The sequence below is a fragment of the Oryx dammah genome, unplaced genomic scaffold, assembly GCF_014754425.2.
Source record: "Oryx dammah isolate SB20612 unplaced genomic scaffold, SCBI_Odam_1.1 HiC_scaffold_10, whole genome shotgun sequence".
In the NCBI taxonomy this organism is placed as follows: Eukaryota; Metazoa; Chordata; class Mammalia; order Artiodactyla; family Bovidae; genus Oryx; species Oryx dammah.
Genome location: NW_024070194.1, coordinates 62,364,195 through 62,389,786, shown reverse-complemented (window position 1 = coordinate 62,389,786; position 25,592 = coordinate 62,364,195). Strand labels below are relative to the sequence as shown.

General features: G+C 35.6%; 1 protein-coding gene across 1 annotated transcript in view; it reads left to right on the top strand.

Moving 5' to 3' along the window:
* MALRD1 (MAM and LDL receptor class A domain containing 1) overlaps positions 1-25,592 on the top strand; it is a 585,291-nt gene that overhangs the window by 309,849 nt on the left and 249,850 nt on the right. Inside the window, exon 29 of the mRNA XM_040248365.1 lies at positions 11,684-11,867. Coding sequence (XP_040104299.1) covers positions 11,684-11,867 — 184 coding nt within the window. The remainder of the gene's footprint in view (positions 1-11,683; positions 11,868-25,592) is intronic.

The window sequence follows — 25,592 nt, the reverse complement described above, 5'->3', positions numbered from 1 at the left end:
ATATATTGGGTTGGCCAAAAAGTTCATCTGGAATTTTCAGGAGATGTTACAGAAAAACTGCAATGAACTTTTTGGCCAACTCAATGTATATATATTTTTATTATTTTTATTTTTCTTCGTTTCACTTCTAGAACATTTCCCTGGAAAGAAAATGGGGTGAGAGATAATGCATTTAAACAATTATGATTTATATTTTAGAAATATATTTTTATTTACTATAGCTGTTAATAGTAAATGTTCATGTGTGAACATATATTGGTAAAATGTAAATGTCTTCTATGTCAGACATGGTATTAGAAGCTCTAAACACTGGATCTCCAATCTTTACAAAAGATGACAAGGTAAATATGATAGTTCTCATTTTTTCAGATGAGGAAAGTGAAACTATAGATGAGGCAAGTTTGCAAATAAGGAGAGATTTTAGTTTAGTTATCACTTACTGTGTGGTTTAAGGAATGGGAAATACCTACAGAAAGCAGCACTGTCCTTCTAGCTAAGCCTCGTGGAAGCTGTGACTTTTTTTAACATATTTTTTTAAAAGATGCATTTATTTATGTTTTTAACTGGGGATAATTGCTTTACAATGTTGCCTTAGTTTTCACTGTATAACAAGGTGAATCAGCTACATGTATATGTATATTCCCTCCCTCTTGAAACCCCCTCCTTTGCCCCCATCCCACCGCTCAGGTCATCACAGAGCACAGGGCTGAGCTCCTGTGCAATGCAGTGGCTTCCCACTAGCTAGCTATTTTATGTATAATAGTGTATATATGTCAATGCTACTCTTTCAATTCGTCCCACCCTCTCCTTCCACTGCTGTGACATTCTTGACTGCTAAACCCACATTCATTTTTGAAAGTTTAGTCTTTGATAGATGAGAGGAAATTATGGTACCTACAATCAATGAATAGAATTTTGTATCTTTTTCATGATTTAAATATGTTCTGCCTTTTCTAATTACCCCCCTATTTTAGACTGTGTGTGTGTGCATATGTGTTTTTTTTGCTAACACATGCAGCTCTGAGGAGTATCTGTGGCCAACATCCAGGCCAGTGTACTAGAATTTGTGTAAGTTTTACCACATGAGTTTTTCCTTAACTACATATTTATCACTTAGTTTCATCTTATTATACTCTTGTATCCTTCCTTACCTTTCATCCTTGGAACAAGGGCATGAATAAATAAATCCAATAATTATTTCTTATTCTTGTCCTTAGTAAACTTCTTACTATTTATTGCTGAGTAATTAATCCACCACTTGTAAGCATTTGGGTCTCAGTGCTGCTGCCCAAGGCTTCAAAGGACATGCACAGTTCTTCATGATATTAAACCTTAATGAGTATGGCTCTCATATTTTTATATACATAATAAATTGAAAGGCTAAACCAAATCACACTTTCATTTTTTAGCTCTTACCCTGCATTTCAGCAGTTAAAATGTCCAGATAATAAATTATAGAGTGAGTGTTGTTATTACTGTTTTAAAGAGAAATATTCCATTTGGCTTAGCAGAGGCTTAAACCATATTTTGCCTACAAATTCTTGTTAGCTTGGCTCTCCTGTTTCAGGCAGCAGGTGGTGGCATGGATATTAGATTCAGATAAATCTGGGTCCAACCTCTGCTCTATCCTAATATTTCTTCCTATGTATTCTCAGTTTCAAATTTCTTAAGTATTCTGAGCCTCAGTTTCCTTATTTACAAAATAGATTAATAATAGTTGTTTGTTGTTTTAGTCACTAAGTCATGTCCAACTCTTTTGTGACCCCATGGACTATAGCCTGCTAGGCTCCTCTGTCCATGGGATTTCCCAGGCAAGAATACTGGAGTGGGTTGCCATTTTCTCCTCCAGGGGATCTTCCTGACCCAGGAATCAAACCCACTTCTCTTTGACGTCCTGCATTCACAGGCAGGTTTTCTACCACTGCACCACCTGCGTACCTTTAACACTAGGAGCTATAAAGACTTGACCTCTTGCTCGTCACCTGTCCAGAAGCCCTGACCAGTGTCAACTGTCCTGGGTCAATGTCTCCATCTTGTGGACAGAATAAAGAACAGTTTGACCTAATATCACTTTCCATTACTGTCTTCATGTCTTCTTGGGGTAGGGAGAGAGTCTTTGGGAGATTAATGCTGGTGACTGGGAGGGGAATGGATGAATAGTCTCTGGAAGTTTTACCTGATTCTCACTGTAGGCTATACTTTTTGTTAATTTCATCAAAGGTATTCTTTCTTTATAAAACACAAGCATATGTTTGCCTACATCCTCTTTTTCTTTCTCTGTGAACTCGCAGCTTGGCAACAACTCCAAAAAACATTTCTTTACATGAATTTGCTCTAATTCTAGTTATTGCTTTTGGACCACTGAGGAAACCATGTATGAATACTTATATTGATCAGTTCCATTAGGAATTTGAATTCTAGTTTCAACTAGATTTTTCAATGAAGTCTCTTCAGCCTCCCATTCATTCCACAGTAATGTCTACTCCTAGATGCCTCAGGCTTTGCTCTCTGCATGTCACACCTTTTGATGATGTCTGTCCTGTCTCAACCCACTTGCATATCGCATCCTTTTCTTTCCTCTAAAGCTCCAGAATTTATTTCCTCTAAAGTTCCTCTAAAGCTCCAGGATTAGTTGCCATAAATCCACCCTGCCCACTGTCTACAGCTCTTTCTACTAAAGAACAGATCTTTCTAAAGCAGATCTGATCAGGTTACTCCCTTATTTAAAAGTTGTAGGTGGCTTTATATTGGCTATAGGATTGGATTAAACCTTCACAATGAAATTAAAGATACTTTCCATTGTATGGTCTTGGTCTCTATATCTGAATTGTACATCCTCAGTCTTTACTATACTTTTGATATTCTAATCGCATCAGACTATTCAAGGTTCACAAAATATTTCAATACTTTCATAGCCTACTGCCTACAATCATGTGATTTTCTTTACTTGGAATGTCCTCATATACTTTATGCCCTTGGTGATATTCTGTGAAGTTTCAAGGCCTGATACAAATACTACACTCTTTACCACACCTTCCTAATTTCACACAGATCCTTAATTTTACTGCAACTCCACTCAAGTACTGTATTATTTTTCTGTAATATAATGGAATTTGCTCACACTCAAGCTAAATAGTTACATGGTGTTTTTGTTTCTATTTATTTGTGAGTCCTTTAAATACTAGCAATATATAGCCTAGACTTACTCCTTTCCCTATTTGGAACCAGTCTGTTATTCTGTGTCCAGTTCTTACTGTTGCTTCCTGACCTGCACACGGATTTCTCAGGAGGCAAGTCAGGTGGTCTGGTATTCCCATCTCTTTAAGAATTTTCCACAGTTTATTGTGATCCACACAATTTATTGTGATCCACACTTATTTAACTTATACGCAGAGTACATCATGAGAAATACTGGGCTGAAGGAAGCACAAGCTGGAATCAAGATTGCCAGGAGAAATATCAATAACCTCAGATATGCAGATGACACTACCGTTATGGCAGAAAGTGAAGAACTAAAGAGCCTCTTGATGAAAATGAAAGAGGAGAGTGAAAAAGTTGGCTTAAAGCTCAACATTCAGAAAACGAAGATCATGGCATCCGGTCCCATCACTTCATGGCAAATAGATGGGGAAACAGTGGAAACAGTGGCTGACTTTATTTTTCTGGGCTCCAAAATTACTTCAGATGGTGATTGCAGCCAGGAAATTAAAAGACGCTTACTCCTTGGAAGAAAAGTTATGACCAGCCTAGACAGCATATTAAGATGCAGAGACATTACTTTGCTAACAAAGATCTGTCTAGTCAAGGCTATGGTTTTTCCAGTGGTCATGAATGGATGTGAAAGTTGGACTGTGAAGAAAGCTGAGCACCGAAGAATTGATGCTTTTGAACTGTGGTGTTATAGAAGACTCTTGAGAGTCCCTTGGACTGCAAGGAGATCCAACTAGTCCATCCTAAAGGAGATTAGCCCTTGGTGTTCTTTGGAAGGACTGATGTTGAAGCTTGAAACTCCAATACTTTGGCCACTGGATGTGAAGAGCTGATTCATTTGAAAAGACTCTAATGCTGGGAAAGATTGAAGGCAGGAGGAAAAGGGGACGACAGAGGATGAGATGGTTGGATGGCATCACCGACCCAATGTACATGGGTTTGGGTCGACTCCAGGAGTTGGTGATGGACAGGGAGGCCTGGCATGCTGCGGCTAATGGGGTCACAAAGAGTTGGACACGGCTGAGCAACTGAACTGAACTAAACAATAATATCTTCTTATTTTTCTTCTTGACACCATCTCAATTAACAGCATATACAAGAATGTAATAATAATTTATTTAAATTAAAATTTAGCATTCATGTGAATCATAGATGTTCATTTCCTTCATTACTTGCAGTAGGGAATATTGCAATGTAGTGAGCACATACCTGCTTTGAGGTTATGTAAAACAAGCTGAATATTAGGTTGTGTTTCTTATCATTCTAACATTTTATCAGCAATTAGAAGAATGTCTGACCTAGACTTAATACTCAATATATGAGTTAAGTAAGTAGAAAACTGATAAATTCATTTTATCATATTGGGGTTCTAATCTTTCATAAACCATTGTTTTTCCTACTTAATTCCTATCCCAAGTGACTTAATGACTAGACTTATTCTTTTGTTATTGACTTAATTCTCATCCTAGAGTTCTTTTTGCATGTTTATACTCAGATTTTAGGCTTATAATTATTTCTGAGTATTTTAGTAATATATTTTGAGTGTAAAAGTGTGGATATATTTGACTTGTTTGTTGAATACAAACAGCAATACTGTTTCGGTGACTTTGATGATTTATTAAAGTCAGAAAATTTTCTTACTCTTTATACACACATAATATATACTTCTTTAGGTAGTAATACCTTTATACCTATAATTTTGTGCCTGCTATTAGGATTGGTTTTCAGAGAATTTTAAATTGAGAATTTTACTCTTTTAATACTTTCCTGAAGGAAAGTAGACCATTATTCACATCTTATAAACATTGTATACCTGTGTCTCCTTTGGAAGAAAAATTTGTGCAGGAATCTTAGCTTGAAGTTTGTCATTCCTTTGTACACATATGCTGTTTCCCACACATATATTTGTTTTATTTTCTCTCTCATTTCCCACCCCTGGAGGAAGACAGGGAGCTGAGTTATGTCCAATGATTTTGTCATTAAATGCTGTTCTTTTGTTCGCATCGAGTGGTTATCAACCCTGGTGAACGGCAGTGTGCCAAGGGACAGATACAATCATTCATGACTGACATTCTGCCTCAGACCTGCTGCCTCCTCTTATTATTCTTCCTGTCAGATGCTTCCTAAAGACTCCTCATTTTTATTTTTTTCCCCATTGTTCTTCTATGTTCACCCATATGCACGTTTTTCTCCTTCAGGAACCAAATGTAGTGTGAAAGACAGTAGAAACAAGCCATCAACCACTAAGGAGGATATCACCTTGAATATCATAGATTGGGAATTTTAATTGGGTTAGTCAGCCCTTTCTTTTAAGTGAGTAAGGACCTTGCAAGAATCATTCTGAATGTAACTTTGTAAGAACAATCAGCTCTATAGTCTAGTCCTTGTTATAAATAATTCTTCCTCCATTTTGTATCACCTAAGAGTTAAAATAACTATAGTAAGTCTCAGGAAATTATGAGTGTCATGACTCACTGTTGAGAGAATTTATCTGTTAGTCAATTTTTAAATGTTTATTATGACAAGCTCTGCAATTATTTTTTATTTTTTCCATATAAATTCATTTATTTTAATTGGAGGCTAATTACTTTACCATATTGTATTGGTTTTGCCATACATCGACATGAATCTGCCATGGGTGTACACATGTTCCCCATCCTGAACCCCACCCCGCCCACCTCCCTCTCCATACCATCCCTCTGGGTCATCCCAGTGCACCAGCCTTGAACATCCTGTATCCTGCATCGAACCTGGACTGGTGATTCATTTCACATATGATCATATACATGTTTCAGTGCCATTCTCCCAAATCATCCCACCCTCGCCCTCTCCCACAGAGTCCAAAAGACTGTTCTATACATCTGTGTCTCTTTTACTGTCTCACATCCAGGGTTATCATTACCATCTTTCTAAATTCCATATATATGTGTTAGTATACTGTGTTGGTGTTTTTCTTTCTGGCTTACTTCACTCTGTATAATAGGCTCCAGTTTCATCCACCTCACTGATTCAAATGTATTCTTTTTAATGGCTGAATAATACTCCATTGTGTATATGTACCACAGCTTTCTTATCCATTCATCTGCTGATGGACATCTAGGATGCTTCCATGTCCTGGCTATTATAAACAGTGCTGCAATGAACATTTGGGGTACACGTGTCTCTTTCAATTCTGGTTTCCTCAGTGTGTATGCCCAGCAGTGGGATTGCTGGGTCATAAGGCAGTTCTATTTCCAGTTTTTTAAGGAATCTCCACACTGTTCTCCATAGTGGCTGTACTAGTTTGCATTCCAATCAACAGTGTAAGAGAATTCTCTTTTCTCCACACCCTCTCCAGCATTTATTGCTTGTAGACTTTTGGATAGCAGCCGTTCTGACTGGTATGAAATGTTACCTCATTTTTTACCTTTTCAGAGAGTCTGAAATCCAGTAGAATTTTTATAAAGAGGCACTGAACCTATTTTCAGCCAGTACTAACAATTTCATGCAACATCTTAATTCACCATTTTGAATTAAATATTTATTCACTGATTAAAAAGAAGCTTTTTTTTAGTGCCTACACTATGCCAAACTCTGTCTTAGGCATGGGAGATCTAGAGGTTAATAAGATAGAGAAAGCTCTTGTCATCATGGACTTTAAATTGTGGGAAAGACAGACAGTGAAGAATTTCTAAAATAATTAAAATATAAGATAATATTGGAAAATGAGAAGTGAGAGTGCTATAAACATTAAAGCAGGGTGATGCAATGTGAGTAAGAATGAAACCCACCCTGAAGGTCCTATGAATGCTTCTCCAAGGTGACATTTGAAGAGAAAAAGACACTTGCTTATTTGGGGGGAAAAAATACATATGTGTGTGTATATACATATATATAAATATATATGTATATATCAGATTTGTGTGTGTGTATGACTGAAAGAGAAACTAAACTTTCTTTCTTGTACAGTGTAAATGAGGTTGTGATTCTGGAATCAAGATCAGAATGGTAAAAAGAAAAAAAAAAGTGATTGTAAAAAATTATATAACTTCAGCTTTATTCATCTCAATACTTTGCATTAAGCTGCCTACTTTGCCTGAGTCCCATGTTAGTTGCCTAAAATTTTAAAGAACATTATCAAGAAATAAGTATTTTGAATTTAAAGAAACATTATTCTACAAAACATTAGGACATACTGTTTAAAATGTTTTCAGTGAATATATGTCTAAAACCACATATGACTGTTCAGTGAATATATTAATCTAAACTTCAAAATCATTTTGTTAGGACAGTAATCCTCTTGTAAATATAAGAGCCACTGGTTACAGATTTTACTACCAGTATAATAGCCATTTGCAAGGTATTTCTGTGGAAGAGGTTTTATGCACTTTTAAAAGAGTCTATGCTTTATTTTATCCTATTTTTGAAAATTCAAAATAGGATTAAACTATGTATAAATTTTAAACATTTGAAAATGTTTAGAATATTAAAGAATATAAATTTCTAATGTTTAATTTTTTAAGACTTAATATTTAGATGATTTAGAGAATTATATATATTGGGTTGGCCAAAAAGTTCAGTTGGGTTTTTTCATAAGAGCTTACACAGAAAAATCTGAACAAACTTTTTGGCCAGCCGAATATTTATCTGCTAGATACAGCTATTATTCTAAATCGTAGCTATTCCTTTCCATTTTAAAAAAAACATAAAAATATTTTATTATGGCTATGAAAGATTTTAATACTGCATGGCATCATTAATCAATATTTTAGTCTCGTCTAGAGTCAGAAGACAAAACTTGACTGCAGTGCCAGTAATTAGGGCCAGAAATGTATTAAATGACTTTTTTGTTGTTGTTTTTGGTTCAGAATTATTCCTGTATCACATTGCATCTTTTTTACCCTTTATTTGCTCAGTGTGCTTGTATCCTTTATGTGCTTAATCTTTTGTAAGCATTATGTTTATTTAAGCATATTTTAAGTTTAAAAAATTGCTGAAGTTTCAAAAAGTATTAATAGCAGAAGTAATTCATTACATGCCAAACACAGAAAGTTTAATTGGAATATTTGAAAGCTATGCTCTATTATCTTAAAAATGAATAAAGCTCAAATAATTTTTGTAGTTCTTATTTTTTCTGACTTTTTCAAATTTGACTTGATAATTTTTAGTTACTTTTAGTTACATAAAAGATATATATTTTATATAAATATACATATTTATATATTTTAAAATTGTGTATACCAAATGTTTTAAAAGTTCTGTTTTATGTTTCTAGAGTAATTTTATATTAATAATTTTGGGGGGCTCACCTCTATTAAATGATTACCATTATAGGGTAGACTCTCCCTCTCTTTTGACCTTCTTATTCCTGGTGTCTAATGTCATATATCGGAGAAGGCAACGGCAACCCACTCCAGTACTCTTGCCTGGAAAATCCCATGGATGGAGGAGCCTGGTGGGCTGCAGTCCATGGGGTCGCTACAAGTCGGACACGACTGAGTGGCTTCACTTTCACTTTTCACTTTCATGCATTGGAGAAGGAAATGGCAACCCACTCCAGTGTTCTTGCCTGGAGAATCCCAGGGACAGGGGAGCCTGGTGGGCTGCCGTCTATAGGGTCGCACAGAGTCGGACACGACTGAAGCGACTTAGCAGCAGCAGTAGCAGCAATGTCATATATGGCAACTGTATGAGCATCAAATATTTGCTGAATAAATGGAGGACTGTCTGAATAAGTCAATAAATAAATAAATCTCCATTGTACATTTGAATGGCTACTTTTGATAATTAAGGGGACATGATTTTATATGTTATATCCAGAGTTGAATGAGAGCAAATATATTAAAATGATATACTACAGTAACCCATCATCAGGTCAATCCATTAACCCTCATTTTCTTTTCCTATCATATAAAATGAGAACAAATATATTAATTAATTCTCATTTGTTAGAAGGCCTGCTGTCAGAGTAAAGAAATTATGTGCATTTTATTGGTTAAAGTGATCACACAACCTTCTTTGGTGGCATTTGTTGGAAAACCCTTTTGGCATAGTATGTAAGTGGTTCTGTAAACTTCTGAAACTAACAGAACAAATTAGCAATATATTCCCAGGTGGCTCAGTGGGAAAGAATCTGCCTTCCAGTGCAGGAGACAGAAGATGTGGTTCAATCCCTGGGTTGGAAAGATTGCCCTGGAGGAGGAAATGGCAATCCACTCCAGTATTCTTACCTGGTTTCATGGACAGATGAGCCTGGCTGTCTACAGTCCATGGGGTCCAAAAGAGTCGGACATGACTGAGCACTGAGCTCGAATTAAGTTTGCAAATTAAAACACACATATATCATTATCTATGCATGTTATGCTGTTAAGTGTCAAACACTTTCTACTTTAATCTTTAATTTAACTAATCATTCCTTTGATTCCAAATCGCTAAGACAATGGTGATAGTCAGAGACTAACCTTGAAAAAGCTTCTCTTCTTTAATCATTAGAAAGATATGAATTTCCATTAATTATGTGTGAATTTCCCATCCCCTTCAATGCAGAAGCTACAAGAGTCTCTGGGTGTAAAAATTTGCTATTTTGGGGAGGATGTTGAAAGATCTATCTGTGTACTGTTAGTTGTTTTACAAAGTTAATTTTAGAGTAACTAATACAGAGTTCCACTTTCTCTCTGTAATTCCCCAGAAGAGCTGCTTGACTGACTGATCTGTGCCTCCCTCAACAGAATGAGGTGTCAGCTGCCTCATTTATTAACAGTAGTTTCCGAAAAGCGTGAGACTATGAATGTGTAACTCCTTTGGATCTCCTCTTCAAGCATTTATTTTTTTGTTCAGTCCATATTTTTTTTAAAAAATCTGTAAAATATGTATTTCAGTTATATGCTATAAATCAGTTGGAACATCTTATTTGATTTTCTAGATGCCATTCCAATAAATGTTCTCCTCTATTCCACCTTTTTGATTATAAGATTCAGTGACCAAATTTACTTGTGAATTTGTCATAAAAACACAATACCAGACCCTGAAATATTAATTTTGGGGACATAAACATAATTATATATATTTTCCCTTTTTATTTGCTATGTATCTGTTGTTATGATTTGTTAACCTTGAATTCCCAATAAGGACTATGCCCAGAATAGCAAAGAGCAACACATACAGTTTAAGCCTTGTCTTTGTGATCAACTGACTTACATTCTGTTTTACTTTTAGCATCATTTTTTTGCTGTTGTTATTGTTAAGATTATGCAATATGTCACATTAAGTCTTGTCATGTCAGGTCATGTTGTACTTGGATTATTCATCTATTAGAATATTGTACTGCTAGCAGACCAAACTTTGACATTCAGAATATTACTAATTTGGGTTCTTGAACTTTTTAATCAATAGAAATTGATAAGAGGGCAGACAAGAAATTCGACCAAGATTTCACTGGGACTTGTGCTACAGCATCAGGGAGCAAAAACAAGTGCCAGTTTCCCTTGCTTGGGTCCCTTAAGCAGGCTGAGGAATGGCATTGGTGGTCTGCCCACTCCCTTGGTGGTACTGTTGTGCAGGAATCATGTACCGTCCCTGCTTTTGCTCCTGGCACCTCAGAAGTGGCAGTTGGATTTTAGTCTTTTTGTAGCTTGTTCATAATTTACTCCACCTGTGCATGGGTACAGTTATTTTCAGTCACTTGTAGTTTCTTTATATTCCCTTGGCCAAGGAAACATTTTTATTGAGGGGAGATATTTAAATGTTTTCTTAGAAAATTAATTTTTCCTTTACAATTTGAAGAATTTGCTCTAAAATACTGTTAAGCCTCATGTAATAATCATAGTAGAATTTTATAAATAGCCAAAATCATATAATCATCTAATAGAATTTTTGAAATACCATCTTAGAAGTAATCACTTTCCATTCACTTCATGATATCTTATATCTATCAGGGATCTGTGATTTCTCCCACCTGTTCCTCCTTTCTTCTCTCTTTTCTCTTTCCTTAAGTTATTTCAGGTCCGTAAAGAAAGGTATTGGGTTGGACAAAAAATTTCATTTGGGCTTTTCATAAGATGTTATGGGAAAAACCCTAATGAACTTTTTCGCCCAACCCAATACAGTATCAGTGATTAAAGAATGGGCATAGGAAGTTGGCGAGGAGGGTACCTAGAGTGGTAAAACCAGGGCTTCAGTAAACTGTTCAAACTCTATCAACTATCCATTGAGAACTCTGCATGCAAGCAAGAAGAAATGGATTTAACTGAGTATTCACTTGCTAATAATGACGTCTCTGAAAATATTGAAACAAGTTTACAAGTCTTGCTCATATTTCTTTTGGGAATACTTTAGTAGATTAATGGGCCTCTGTTTCAATGGGGGTAAAGTATACCATGACTATTATCATCTTTAATCAGTTTTCACTGGTCAAATGCTTGTGTTCTAAATGATTGGTGTTTTTTCCTTCTTTTGTGTTAAATTATTTGCCTAATGCAAACTTCTTTATCTTTAGACAGAGAAAGGACTATCAAAAGTATGGGAAGAAAATAAGCAGAACTCTGGTGATCACTGGCAAAAGGCTGTCATCCTTCTAGGAAAGTTAAGGAATTTCGAAGTTATATTTCAAGGTCTCCGTACACGGGATCTGGGAGGAGGAGCTGCAATTGATGACATTGAATTTGAAAACTGCATGACTGGTAAGTTTCTGGAAGGCTCTGCTGTTTGGAAGCATACATAAAACCTAGCCATTTATCTTTGCTTCATGTTTATAAAATGTTCTGCAGTTACATATTTTGTATGTACATAAAAATCAATTGAAAGAGACGATTTTATGATTGAATTTACAGCTCCATGTTAAGAGATAATAGTTTATCCATCCTTTGATTATATATATTTTTTCATCTTTTGATTATAAAGAAAATTCCTCTCTTCCTTCTGTTAAAGTCTTTTTCTAACATGTAGAAGTATTTTTCTTTGAATTTATTTTTCAACACAATTTAAACCATAAGCCTATAGATCAATGGAACAAAATAGAAAGCCCAGAGATAAATCCACACACATATGGACACCTTATCTTTGACAAAGGAGGCAAGAATATACAATGGAGTAAAGACAATCTCTTTAACAAGTGGTGCTGGGAAAACTGGTCAACCACCTGTAAAAGAATGAAACTAGATCACTTTCTAACACCGCACACAAAGATAAACTCAAAATGGATTAAAGATCTAAATGTAAGACCAGAAACTATAAAACTCCTAGAGGAAAACATAGGCAAAACACTCTCCTACATAAATCACAGCAGGATCCTCTATGATCCACCTCCTAGAATTCTGGAAATAAAAGCAAAAATAAACAAATGGGACCTAATTAAAATTAAAAGCTTCTGCACAACAAAGGAAAATATAAGCAAAGTGAAAAGACAGCCTTCCGAATGGGAGAAAATAATAGCAAATGAAGCAACTGACAAACAACTAATCTCAAAAATATACAACCAACTCCTGCAGCTCAATTCCAGAAAAATAAACGACCCAATCAAAAAATGGGCCAAAGAACTAAATAGACATTTCTCCAAAGAAGACATACGGATGGCTAACAAACACATGAAAAGATGCTCAACATCACTCATTATTAGAGAAATGCTAATCAAAACCACAATGAGGTACCACTTCACACCAGTCAGAATGTCTGCGATCCAAAAATCTGCAAGCAATAAATGCTGGAGAGGGTGTGGAGAGAAGGGAACCCTCCTACACTGTTGGTGGGAATGCAAACTAGTACAGCCACTATGGAGAACAGTGTGGAGATTCCTTAAAAAGTTGCAAATAGAACTGCCTTATGACCCAGCAATCCCACTGCTGGGCATACACACTGAGGAAACCAGAATTGAAAGAGACACATGTACCCCAATGTTCATCGCAGCACTGTTTATAATAGCCAGGACATGGAAACAACCTAGATGTCCATCAGCAGATGAATGGATAAGAAAGCTGTGGTACATATACACAATGGAGTATTACTCAGCCGTTAAAAAGAATACATTTGAATCAGTTCTGATGAGATGGATGAAACTGGAGCCGATTATACAGAGTGAAGTAAGCCAGAAAGAAAAACACCAATACAGCATACTAACACATATATATGGAATTTAGAAAGATGGCAAAGATGACCCTGTATGCAGGACAGCAAAAAAGACACAGATGTGTATAGCGGACTTTTGGACTCAGTGGGAGAGGGAGAGGGTGAGATGATTTGGGAGAATGGCATTGAAACATGTATAATATCATGTAAGAATCGAATTGCCAGTCTATGTCTGATGCAGGATATGGCACGCTTGGGGCTGGTACGCGGGGATGACCCAGAGAGATGTGGGGAGGGGGGTGGGAGGGGGGTTCATGTTTGGGAACGCATGTACACCCGTGGTGGATTCATGTCAATGTATGCCAAAACCAATACAGAATTGTAAAGTAAAAAAAATAAATTATATATATATAAAAAAAATAAACATTAAGCCTAATATTCTCAAACATTTATGTAGTTAATTTTAAATGAACCAGTAGAAAGGGTTAGAAAACAGTGGCTATATAAAAAATATATACAACTGGGCATAATTCAAGCAGAACTTGAACTGAGAGCTATGCTTAAGGCATCTAAAAAGCTACTCTAGCCAGTGAACAATACTTTGAAAAATATATTATCTTTTATCACACTTGTAAATCTGAAGTATAATTACACTTAGATTCTCTTTATGAAACTACCCAGAAAATGTAAAAAATAATTATAAATATATGTGTACAGTTTCACAACTTCAAAGTTTCTTTCTGAGAAGTTATTCCATCTGATTTACGAAATAGTACAGTGTGATATGTCCTGCCCATGAAAGATACACCTTCTCTGATTTCTTATGCTGGTTCCCTTGGAGGGAAGCCCCTGGGCCTGAAGAGCTAAACCTGAGTGCTGCTTAATTCCGTTGCTGCTTTCATATTAAAATATCACTTCACTGGGACATTTTGAAAATATGACTTTGGTTTTTGGTGCTGTTAGAGCATTTGCTTTCTTTATGAAAAGCCTTCTATTTAGATGTCATTTTTTTATTGAGTCCCCCACCCCTCTACTGTGTTTCCAGCAAAAGCAGCTGATACTCAGCTATTATATGTGTATACACACACACACACACACACACACACACACACATATATTACATAAAAGCAGAATGTATGCACCCTAGATAATCTAGGGAGCAGAGAATCTGAAAACAGGGTTTGGTTGTGGAGGTGTTTGGAAGAGGATTCCTGGACCACAGAAAATGGGATCTGAAAATATAATCATGAAAAAGTATCTTAGAAGTTAGAATGTGTTTCTTTAATGCTTTTCTAGTAACTTCCTAGTAATATGCCGCTGCTGCTGCTGCTGCTAAGTCACTTCAGTCATGTCCAACTCTGTGTGACCCCATAGACGGTAGACCACCCAGGCTCCCCCGTCCTTGAGATTCTCCAGGCAAGAACACTGGAGTGTGTTGCCATTTCCTTCTCCAATGCATGAAAGTACAAAGTGAAAGTGAAGTCGCTCAGTCGTGTCCAACCCTCAGCAACCCCATGGACTGCAGCCTTCCAGGCTACTCCGTCCATGGGATTTTCCAGGCAGGAGTACTGGAGTGGGGTGCCATTGCCTTCTCCCAGTAATATGCTAAATTTCCATTATAGTTTGTTACTCAATTTATAAGTGATTCTGGCAAGTTCAAAAGGAGAAACTCTTCAAAGCTTTATCTAAGATTTTTAGAAAGAAGCTTTTATTAAATAGGAGAGATTCTTTTCCTCTCAAGGAAAGCAGAATGATTCTTGGATGGGTTGATTCAGTGCAGAAAAAAATTTGAGAGTTATTATTCCAGTTTTGCCAAGTTTCATGTTGAAGTTCTTTTTATTCTCTTAAAGTCCTGTGAAAATTTACATGATTATAATGCATTCAAGTCAACTGAACATTCATTCACCTTACTGACTAATACTTTATTGTCTTACATTTAGTGATATAGTACTTTTAAGTCTTTCTATGTTATAAATAAAGAGGCAATTTTGGTTAATTGTAGTGAATATGGTCAATTGTATGTCAAATGTATTTTAGGAAGAAGTAACCATTTTTCAATAGTCAGGCTGTTGCATATGTCTGGAACTAATAAAAGCAATAATTTTTTTGGTCTTCTTAGTTTTAAATTGTATGCCAATAAAATAGCAGTGCTGTGAAAAATCAGTAACAAGAAGCAAATTAGTGTATAAGTTGATCTAGGTTGTTTTCTTTTTTTTTTTTTTTTTAATTTATTTATTTATTTTTAATTTTTACTTTACAATTCTGTATTGGTTTTGGCATAGATTGACATGAATCCACCGTTGTTTTCTACTATTGCTAATTTAGAAGATAATGGTATCTGACAAAACATCAGAGAGACAGTATAGAATGGTGGTTAGGAACAAGGAGTGGAGTCACACTACCTGGGCGTGGAAACTGGCTCTGCCACTGACTGACTTAGGTGAGCTTATTTCACTTTTCCTCAGTTTCTTCATCAATAAAATGGGTACAATAGTAATAGTACTTCCGTCATAGATTTCTGTGAATACTATGTTACTATATATAAATTACTTAGAATACTCTTGACACATAGTAAAAAATTTATGTATTGCACTGTATTGTTTCACCCACCATCATTATATTAACTAAGTCATATTTTTAAATGGTACTTTATTGCTCTATTAAGAAACCAGCTTCAGATCCTATGCAAATAGGTCACCATAAAATCTATCATGGAACTGATTCTCATTCGAGATGAAAATTTTAAAAATGACTTAATATTCATTTATCTTATCATTTCCTGCCATTTACAATAGAACATATACTGTATGATGCCATTTATATAAAATCCCAGAATAGGAAGTATATAGAGACAGAAAACAGATTACTGGCTCAAGAATATGGGGTGGGGAAGTGACTGCTGATAAATATAGGATTTCTTTATGAGATGAGGAAACTATTATAAGTTTTTATAGTGATTGTTACACAATTCCATAAATATACTAAAACCATAAAGTTGTAAACTTTATATGGGTGGACTTAATGGTATCTAATGGAGAAGGCAATGGCACCCCACTCCAGTACTCTTGCCTGGAAAATCCCATGGACAGAGGAGCCTGGTGGGCTGCAGTCCATGGGGTCGCTAAGAGTTGGACATGACTGAGTGACTTCCCTTTCACTTTTCACTTTCATGCATTGGAGAAGGAAATGGCAACCCACTCCAGTGTTCTTGTCTGGAGAATCCCAGGGATGGGGGAGCCTGGTGGGCTGCCGTCTATGGGGTCACACAGAGTCGGACATGACTGAAGTGACTTAGCAGCTTAGCAATGGTATCTAAATTATAAATTATTTATCAAAAGCTATTAAAAATAAAAAAGAATTCAGAAAAAATTCTTGGAAAATGGTGGTGGTGGTGAATAGCTTTTGAACTTTCACAAATTCTCACATAGAACTGGGGACTATAGCCAATATTTTATAATAAGTATAAGTGGAGTATAATATCCTTTAAAAATTATGAGGCACTATAGTGTACACCTGTAATTTATATAACACTGTTACATCAACTATACTTTAATTTTTAAAATAATTAAAAAAGAAATAGTCAAAGCCTAGTTGGCAGTCTATAAGCTATAGAAAACATATGCAGCAAAGTAAGTGAAAATGCATTCCTAAGAAACCCAATATATAAGCTACTGAGGATAAACTGCCAACAGCCACAAGATCTGAATGGTATTTGTGTGTATGAGAGAGAAGCCAGGAGAATCACAAAATGGTCCACAGATACTCACTTGAAGATGCAGTCACGTGGTTTTAAAATGGCAGCCAAAACTGGGAGAGATTTCACCTACTTTTAGGATCATTGGGACCAAGGGATCTGTGGTTAAGTCTGTGGGGCTGGAGCAGTCTAAACCCCAGGAACACTCAAAATGGATCCACCAGGATTCCCTTTCAGGACAGCAGCCCATATTCAAAAACAAAACAAAAAATGAACAAACAAAAACACCACTGGGAGTGAAGTCAAAATTGAACAGGGAAAGATGAATAACAGAAAAGACTAACATCAAAGAGTTGGAGGGACCTAGATCCAGAAAATTTTGAAAAGCACATCATTATTTTTCATGTATATAGAGTATATAGACTTATAATTCTTCCTAGAGTTGTAACAGAGTGTCTCTGAGATTTTTCTAAGACTTTCTGACAACTCTGGAATCTATGCATACTTTTTAAATTTCAAAATTAATGAGAACAAAGTTTTAAATTGATTAAGAGTGAAAGGGGAGAAAGTAGAGGCTATAGATGAGATATATTTGATGGTTATCTACTTTACCTGAAGATAAGAAAACTATTTCAGCTTCATGTCTACTTTTTACCTTCCATTCAAAACCACATAACTTGGTTTACTAAGTAATATTTAGTACATGGCCAACATAAAGCTAGATATATACCCATTATTTCTTTGTATTCAGAACACATCATGGTGCTACCTTCAATTAACTGTTAAAATTATTATTTTTTTAAACAGAAAAATAAAAGAATAGGTCTATCTTTGCTGTGTGCAGGGACACATTAAGAGGCATACCTCCTTTTTGGACAAGTTAACATAGAACCTAGTAGCTTATTCATTTTTTACAAAATGACTGTTAATGAATTTGATATTTTCTCTTTTTAAATTCAAGTTGATTTAGAAATTATTTGTACAAAAATCTTATAAAACACAACCACCATTCCATAACACAGAAAAGTAGGAAGGGAATTCATATAGTGACATAAGAAATATTCCATCAGTGTAACTTATAAAAGTGGCAGTTCAAAATTTAAATGGTTACTCAATTTTGGATCAATATTATTTATTAAGTTAAATTATTTATTATGCAGTCATTCAGCTGATACTTATTGAGCTGACAATTAATACTAAATATCAGTTATGTCAATTTTACAGCAACAACGCTAGGTGCAAACCCTAGTTTAACCACTTGCTATCTACTCTGTGGTTTTAGGCAAGTTTCATCATCTTCCTTCGTATTCTTTTCCTCAGCCAGAAAATGATAGGAATACTGCTTCCATCTCAAAGAGCTCTTACAAGTATTAAACCATTTACTTTAAACAAATTCCTTGAAGAATATGTGGGGCATAAAAAGCACTGAATATTTGTTGGCTACAAGTATAGGTGAACAACAATGACAAAAAGCTTGACATTGTTCTAGGCACAACACTTTCTGTATCGACGCTTAAAAGCTGGTTCTGTCCATTCCCATGTTCAGTTAGTCTTTATGGCTCAGCTACTAGGCTACAGAAAACTGCAGTGAACTATGTGCATCCTTTTGAAGCAGGGCTGAAATGCCTGTGGCTCACAGTGTTTGGCTTTCCTGATTTTCCATGTCCCTTTCAGTACCCCTTTCTTGATGCCCGGCCTTTCCTCCCCTTCCCTGTGTGCCCCTCCTGTGTCTACCGCTGCCAGCACTGCTCTGTGAGCAGTCTCTAAGACACTGGTAAGCCCAGGACTTTGGGATAGGAGCCAGTAACAGTATAAAATGTTGCCTTTTCCACTGAAAAATCTAAAAGATCCAATTGAATGATGACCAGTTTTCCATTGAAGGAAAAGAAGGAAATAGTTCAGGGATTGCAAATGCTTCCAGAAGTCAATAAAGTCTTCTAAGTAGACAGGAGCCCAGTAACTACACCATCTCTCTCTCTTAATTCATATAGAGGAAAACACCTCATGCTCCCCCAAATAATCCCAAATGTGAAAGAAAGGAAGCAACCTTGGGGAGAAAGTAAGAGAAGATAGCATCATTATAATATCAGATATCTAGTACATGGTCTTCACACATCACCTAAAAAGATTATAATGACTCTCACACCTTTTGTTTTCCCCCTTAAACACTGTATGTATGACTCCTCAGTGTCCTGTAAGCAGTAATTGATTTGGAGTGAAAAATAGTGGTTTGATGCTAATGATTTCAGCACAGCCTCACTTGGAATTCAAATTGAACTTGGGAGATCACAGAACAGTGATTGCTCTATACAGAGTTCACATTTACATAAATCTATACACACTACCCTGTGGAGTGACTTTAAAACTTTGCTTCTTCACTTAGTTAATCTGAAAAGCTGTATTTCTGCTCAACACAGGAGTGTTCAAGTACTTTTCTCTTATAGTAAATGTCAGAAAAGGGAAAAAAAGGAAGATGATAATCAGTAGAAAAAAATATTAATTTTCTCACCATAGTGAAATAATTAAAAGTGACTTTTATTTTTAATAACTAATGGCTAGATAATATGTAGTGCTTTATAATATAAGAGTACATAAAAGATGAATGAATGAGTGGATGGATGAATGGGTGGATGGACCAATAGATGGATAGACAGATGGATTAATAGAAAACATTTATCCAAATTTTATTATATTTGAAAAATCAGAACAGAGCTTTCGTTGAGTTACAGTCTACTGGCAGAAGCAGACAATAAGCAAAGTACTGGGTACTATGAATGGTATAGGGAGAAAGTGTTGGAGAATTATTACCCAGATTAGAGTAGTCCAAGTAATCTCTGAAAGTTACAGATGGGCAAAGGCTTGAATGTACTAAGAGGCAACCACATGGGATTTCCCTGGTGATCCTGGGGTTAAGACTCTGTTTCAAATGCAGGGGCCTTGGGTTCAATCCCTGGTCAGGAAACTAAGTTCTGACATGCCTCACAACATAGCCAAATATTAAAAAAAAAAAAAAAAAGGCAATCACACCAACACCCTGGGGAAAAGCACTCCAGGCCTCAGGCACAATAAGGCAGACTCACTGGGAGGGAATGCGTTCCTGAAGCAGAAGGAAGTGTGGGGAGATGGCAGTGACCCTCAGGATGCAGAGCTTTGTCCTCAGCTGCTTTGTGCTAGGATCATCTCACAGCCCAGAGGGGAAGTGAGCAGACTCTGGAGTCAGCCTCCCTAGGTTTAAATTCTGTCTCTGCCACTTAGTTGCTGTGCGACCTTGAATAAGCACTTATCAACTCTTTACCTCAGTTTTTTATGGCAATGAAAATCAGACCTACTTTATAGGGCAATTTGTACGGATTTAGCAAGTTAATATGTGCCAGAAGCTTTGAACAGTAACTCTTTGTGGTAACTACTCAGTAAATGTTAGACATGATGATCATTGAAATCCTCACCATTATGTTTAATTTAATCATCACTGCAACTCTGGAAAACTGAGGGATCCAGAGGTTATATTAAATAATTCCCACCAGCTTGATTTCTTTACTGATGCTTAACGGCACAGAAACAGCCATACTGAACCATAACAGCATAGAGTACTATTAAAATCACGATGAATACTCTGGAGTAAAAGCAGTCGTGCAACACCTGCCACACCTAGTTTGTCAATAATTTCAAATGCTCTTAGAAGAAAGGCAGTATCAGACATATCACTTGTACTCCTAACAGTGGTGTGTTTTAGTAACACTTGAAATATTTTCAACATTATGAATCCTGTTTAAAAAAAAATTCATGTTCAACCAGCCTTCATTGTTACAGACTTTTATTTTGGATTCAGAATATTTTTCAGTAAGATGAGGGAGGGAAACACACTTTGTGAACAAATGTTATAGGACTTGAATGAGATTCAATTCACAGCGGTTTCTTTATCTGATTATATACAACTGTTCTTATTTTAGGTCTTCTTAAACTGCAATGCACCTTTTGTGCATAAAGCTAAAAATTTCTGCCAAGAATTGATATAATTTTTTAAACATATTCTATGTGTCAGAGCCAATTCAGATCTTTAAATTAAACCTGATACTTTATATTGAACTTTATCTGTTGGCTGGTGAAATGTCCAGTGATTCTCAAGCAGTTCTGAAAGACTATGAAAAAGTACTTGAAGTAACTACTTTACATTTCTGCAAATATCTTTTATGAGTTAACAAAAAGTATCAAGGTCATACTTGAAAAATTTTGTTATAATTAATATATATCCTGATTATATTCCTCTCCCAACTTATATATCAATAAGATATCCATCCATCCGTAAATGCATATTTTACTAAGCATATACTTTATATATTAAGCAGAAATTAAACATTTTGACTTTTCAAAGAAAGGTAACTAGTTTTTATTGATTCAAAAATGTTTCTTTATCAAAAGGGAATAATGGTGATCTCAATTCATTGATTTATGAACAAATACTACAAAATTTTTAAACCAACCATTGTACATTACAGATATTTACTGCTTTGATATATCCATTTTCTTCCCCGAGTGTCCCTGAATCTTTCAGATAGGTAGTTCCATGTAAAAATGATGCGGCCAGAGTGCTGTGAGGACGTGAAATGTCATTTCCAGGCTGAAGCATTTCCAAGCTGTTGCACAGCCCACCTGGTCTCCTGCTGCTGCTGTGGTTGAGGATGCCTCATTTTCTAGGCAACTTGTCTGCATCTGCCTGGTCCCCTTGAGTTTGCAGAGAAAAATCCCTACTTTCAACTTGTTATAGACCTAGATAGCAAAGTGACCGAAAAAAAAAAAATGATGTTTTTGAGATTTGGAGATATTTAAAGTTTCATATAATCTAGTCAGATCTAATGAACACATCATGCATTTTCCTGTGTTAAATTCGGTAATATATTTTTACAGTTAGTGCTATTCTGTAAAAAATATATTTACTGTTCCTATACTAAAACTTTAAATATGTTAAGAAAGAACATCTACAGCATGCCTGGCTCCAGTCTTATGAGGAGAGTGATCGGAAAATTCAGTTAACACTAAGCAAAATTCAAAACCAAGAGGTGGAGAGACCCTTTGTGGCATCAACCCTCTCCTTCCGGACCTTGACAGCAGTCCGCTCACTTTGCCTCACTGCTTGAATTAATTTTAGCCAGGCCTCAGGGGAGAAGTCTCCTTGTTATAGTCAGCCAACAATATTATTCTTCATTAACTCTGAGAGCCACTTTATTTGCTTCTTGTAAAATCAGGGAATAGATTCTTATTCCTGATTCCATGTCCATGTTTTAGACAATAGGACTAAGTAATTGAGTTTATTATATCTTTAATCAGCTATTTTAAATTAAAAAAATCAAAGCTATGAATGGATCTAATTATTTTAATGTTGCAATCATGTCAAGCATTTATTACGTACCTAGAAAATATAAAATCGTAATTTATCTTAATAAATTTGATAAAATTATCACTTCAGTGTCAAAAAAGTCTACATCTAAAGATGTAACTATAATTGTATCATCATGACAAACTGAATATTATAATTAATGTGATTGTACTTGATTATAATCAAGCACAATAATATAACTTGGTTTGTTCATAATATTAAGAAAATATAATTATTTGAACATACATTTTAGTAAGCCTTCAATAACCCTTGCAATATCCATAAGTTCAAATGAAGACTTCTATAGATCTGAATACTAACATTTTCCTCAATTCATGCAATTTCTAATTAGAATTTGTTTCAATTACAATGAACATTTCCCCACTTAATATCTATTAGGTCAGTAAGACCATTGCTTAGAGAATTTGTGATAGTATGGAATTTCAGTTTTTACTGAATTTTATTTTTGATAATTTCTAATCAAAAGGAATATTAATGTTTATGAAACTTCCATTTTACACTGATATATGTGTGTGTGTATATATATATATATATATATTTTAAAATTTCCATTACACAGTTGAAAGGTAAAGTCTTCAGTCCTGAAACAAATATAGAATAGGCTATGCATATATATAGGATATGCAAGATAGAAGTGTATGTAAAATAAGTAGATGTGGAACTCAAATTTATATCCAGTTAGTTCAAACATAAATAGGTTTCAACAAAATCCATAGATGCTTACACATTTACAAATATTAGGCCAGGACCAGAAACTAATTTTTTGTCTATTTGATGAAACACACATACATATACATGCACACATACACACATATACACAGAGGCAAGCATGAGTTTATGCAAAAACCTCATAATTTGGATAATCATACAAAAGGGCTTATGGGAAAACAGGATTGGGACAAGCCACTATAAGCATAGATAACTAAGTTATACAGTGCTAGTATAAATAGCAACCATAATAAAAATACAGGCACAGTTTAAAACATTTTTAAAATCCTAATAAAGGAATCCTAATAGAGGAACTTTTCAGCAAATGTGCTACTTTACCTAAAAAGGTGTGTGGGGTAGGATGCAAGGAATCTTGATGAACGGGTGGTGTGAAAAAGAGTTTAAGGCTTTTGAATTATGGAGACATGAGAAAGTGACAAAAGAAAAAACAAATGAGAGCGTGTGGAGAAACAGAGCAAAGAAACATGAGATGAGGTACATACTTAACAGCCCTGTATTTTTTTTGTTGCTCTCTGGGTGAGCTGTGATAGAGTACTTCCCTCTCTTCCACTATGCCTTCTCTGCAGAAGACTTTATCATAGACGGAAAAATAATGTAGGAATCCATACAAATTCTGTGCTGTATTGACTTAATTCCTTCATTGTTTAGCTGCATACAAACTTCATTATTTTACAGAAACCTGCATTGCATACACGATCATCAAGACAATGAAAGGAAGCTAATATATTTTGAACACCTAGCATCGTGGGTGGCATGGTGAAACCAGACCCAGTGCATACATAATGTCTTTTAAGACAGGAATAGGATATTTAATACAGAAGATGTTCTTGAGGGATTTGAGCAAAATGAGTCAAACAAATTGCTTGGAAAGTTGCCTCAGAGGAGTTGGGAAATGCAGTTTTAAATTGTTGATTAAATGGTCAGGAAGGAGTTCAGCAGAAAAACAAGTGTGGTTGAATTTCTTTCCACTCATTTACTCCTTGGGCTGTCAGTCTTTATACATCCTCATGATCATTTCTGAGAAGTCTCTAGGTTAATTAGGTCTAGTTTAATCGCCAAAAACATCAAACATAAAGAGTTTATTTAAGGATACAAGGAATCTCAGGAAACCCAAGCTCGGGAGAGCAGTCCAGCTTCAGGAAGATTCTAAAACCAAGAATTGGAAAGAGGGAAACTGAGCTGTAATCTTTCTGTGCCTCTTTGCTTCCCTCTGTATGTCTGTTTTGGGCTCTTCTACTGTGGAACCAGCTTTCTTTGCTTCACCATATATGGCAAAAAAATGTTACTACACCACAGGATTCAAGAGCCTCAAAACACCATTGCAGAAACCCATGGTTACATTTTTTACATTAGTTACATTTTTTAATTCTCTGGTAGGTGACTCCAACTGACCTATCTTGGGTCAAATAGCCATCTTCAGACCAGTTAACTAATCTGATGTCAGAGACATGTGCAGACATGCCTACTGAGCCCCCACTTTGGTGACCATGTGGCCAGGTGAATGATGCGGAGTCATCAGATGAAGGGAGCGGGGTAAACAGGTCCACTCTTGGCTCATTGATCATGTATTCTTAGAATAGTATTCATTCAACAAATATGAATACAATGCCTCCACAAATAAGTACACAGATGAGGTACTTATTCCAATGGATGGCTAGTCTGATGGCATAGGTGAAAAGTAATTAGCTAGGTATTGCCATAGAAATAGAGAAAGGGAGATACCTGTATGAGGTTTTGGCAGGGAGATGGTAGTTCAGGATGAATGCTTTAGCTCCAGTCGTAATATCTCCCTCCCAGCTGGAGAGAAAAAAATGGAAGAAAAAGACAAAGAGCCCATACCAACTGTTCTTTAAAAAGTTTTCTTGAAGCTGGTGTCTTAAAATTCCACTTATAACTAACCAGTCAAAATTTTGTTTCATAGTCAAATCATAAGGAAAGTTAGGAAATATGTTTATTCAAAACTAAGGAAGAGCAAGGGAATGGATATTTGTTTAGAGAATGACTAGCCTACCACAAGTTCCTACAGGCAATATCCCAGCCTAAAGGTGTACAGAATGATGAATTTAATATATATTGTCAATAAGAATGATTAATAAAATGCAAATTTCCACTGGCAACCCTTCATTGTTTTCTCTGTTTCTTCTTATGCTATCTGTTAAGCTTCCTTATTGCTCAGTTCTTCTCAGCCTTTGGCGATATTTCCCTTGTCGCCATAATTTAACACATTAAACCTTTCTTAACCTCCTACCCTTTCCATCTAGATTGCTTTCCCTTTTTAGTGTAGGTAAACTATCTATATCTTTAAATCCTCATTGCCCACTGTTTTTCATTAAATTTCGGTAAAGAATTTTTTCCTAATTTAGTAGGTGAAATGATATATCTACATCTGTACTTAATAATGCACATAATTTTTTTTTTTTACTAAAATACCTGTTATTGGTCATTTACATTTCTTCTTTTGAGATTTGTCCATTCCTTTCCTTGTCAAAAATTTGTTTTGAGCTGTTTGCTTCTTGTATTGATTTG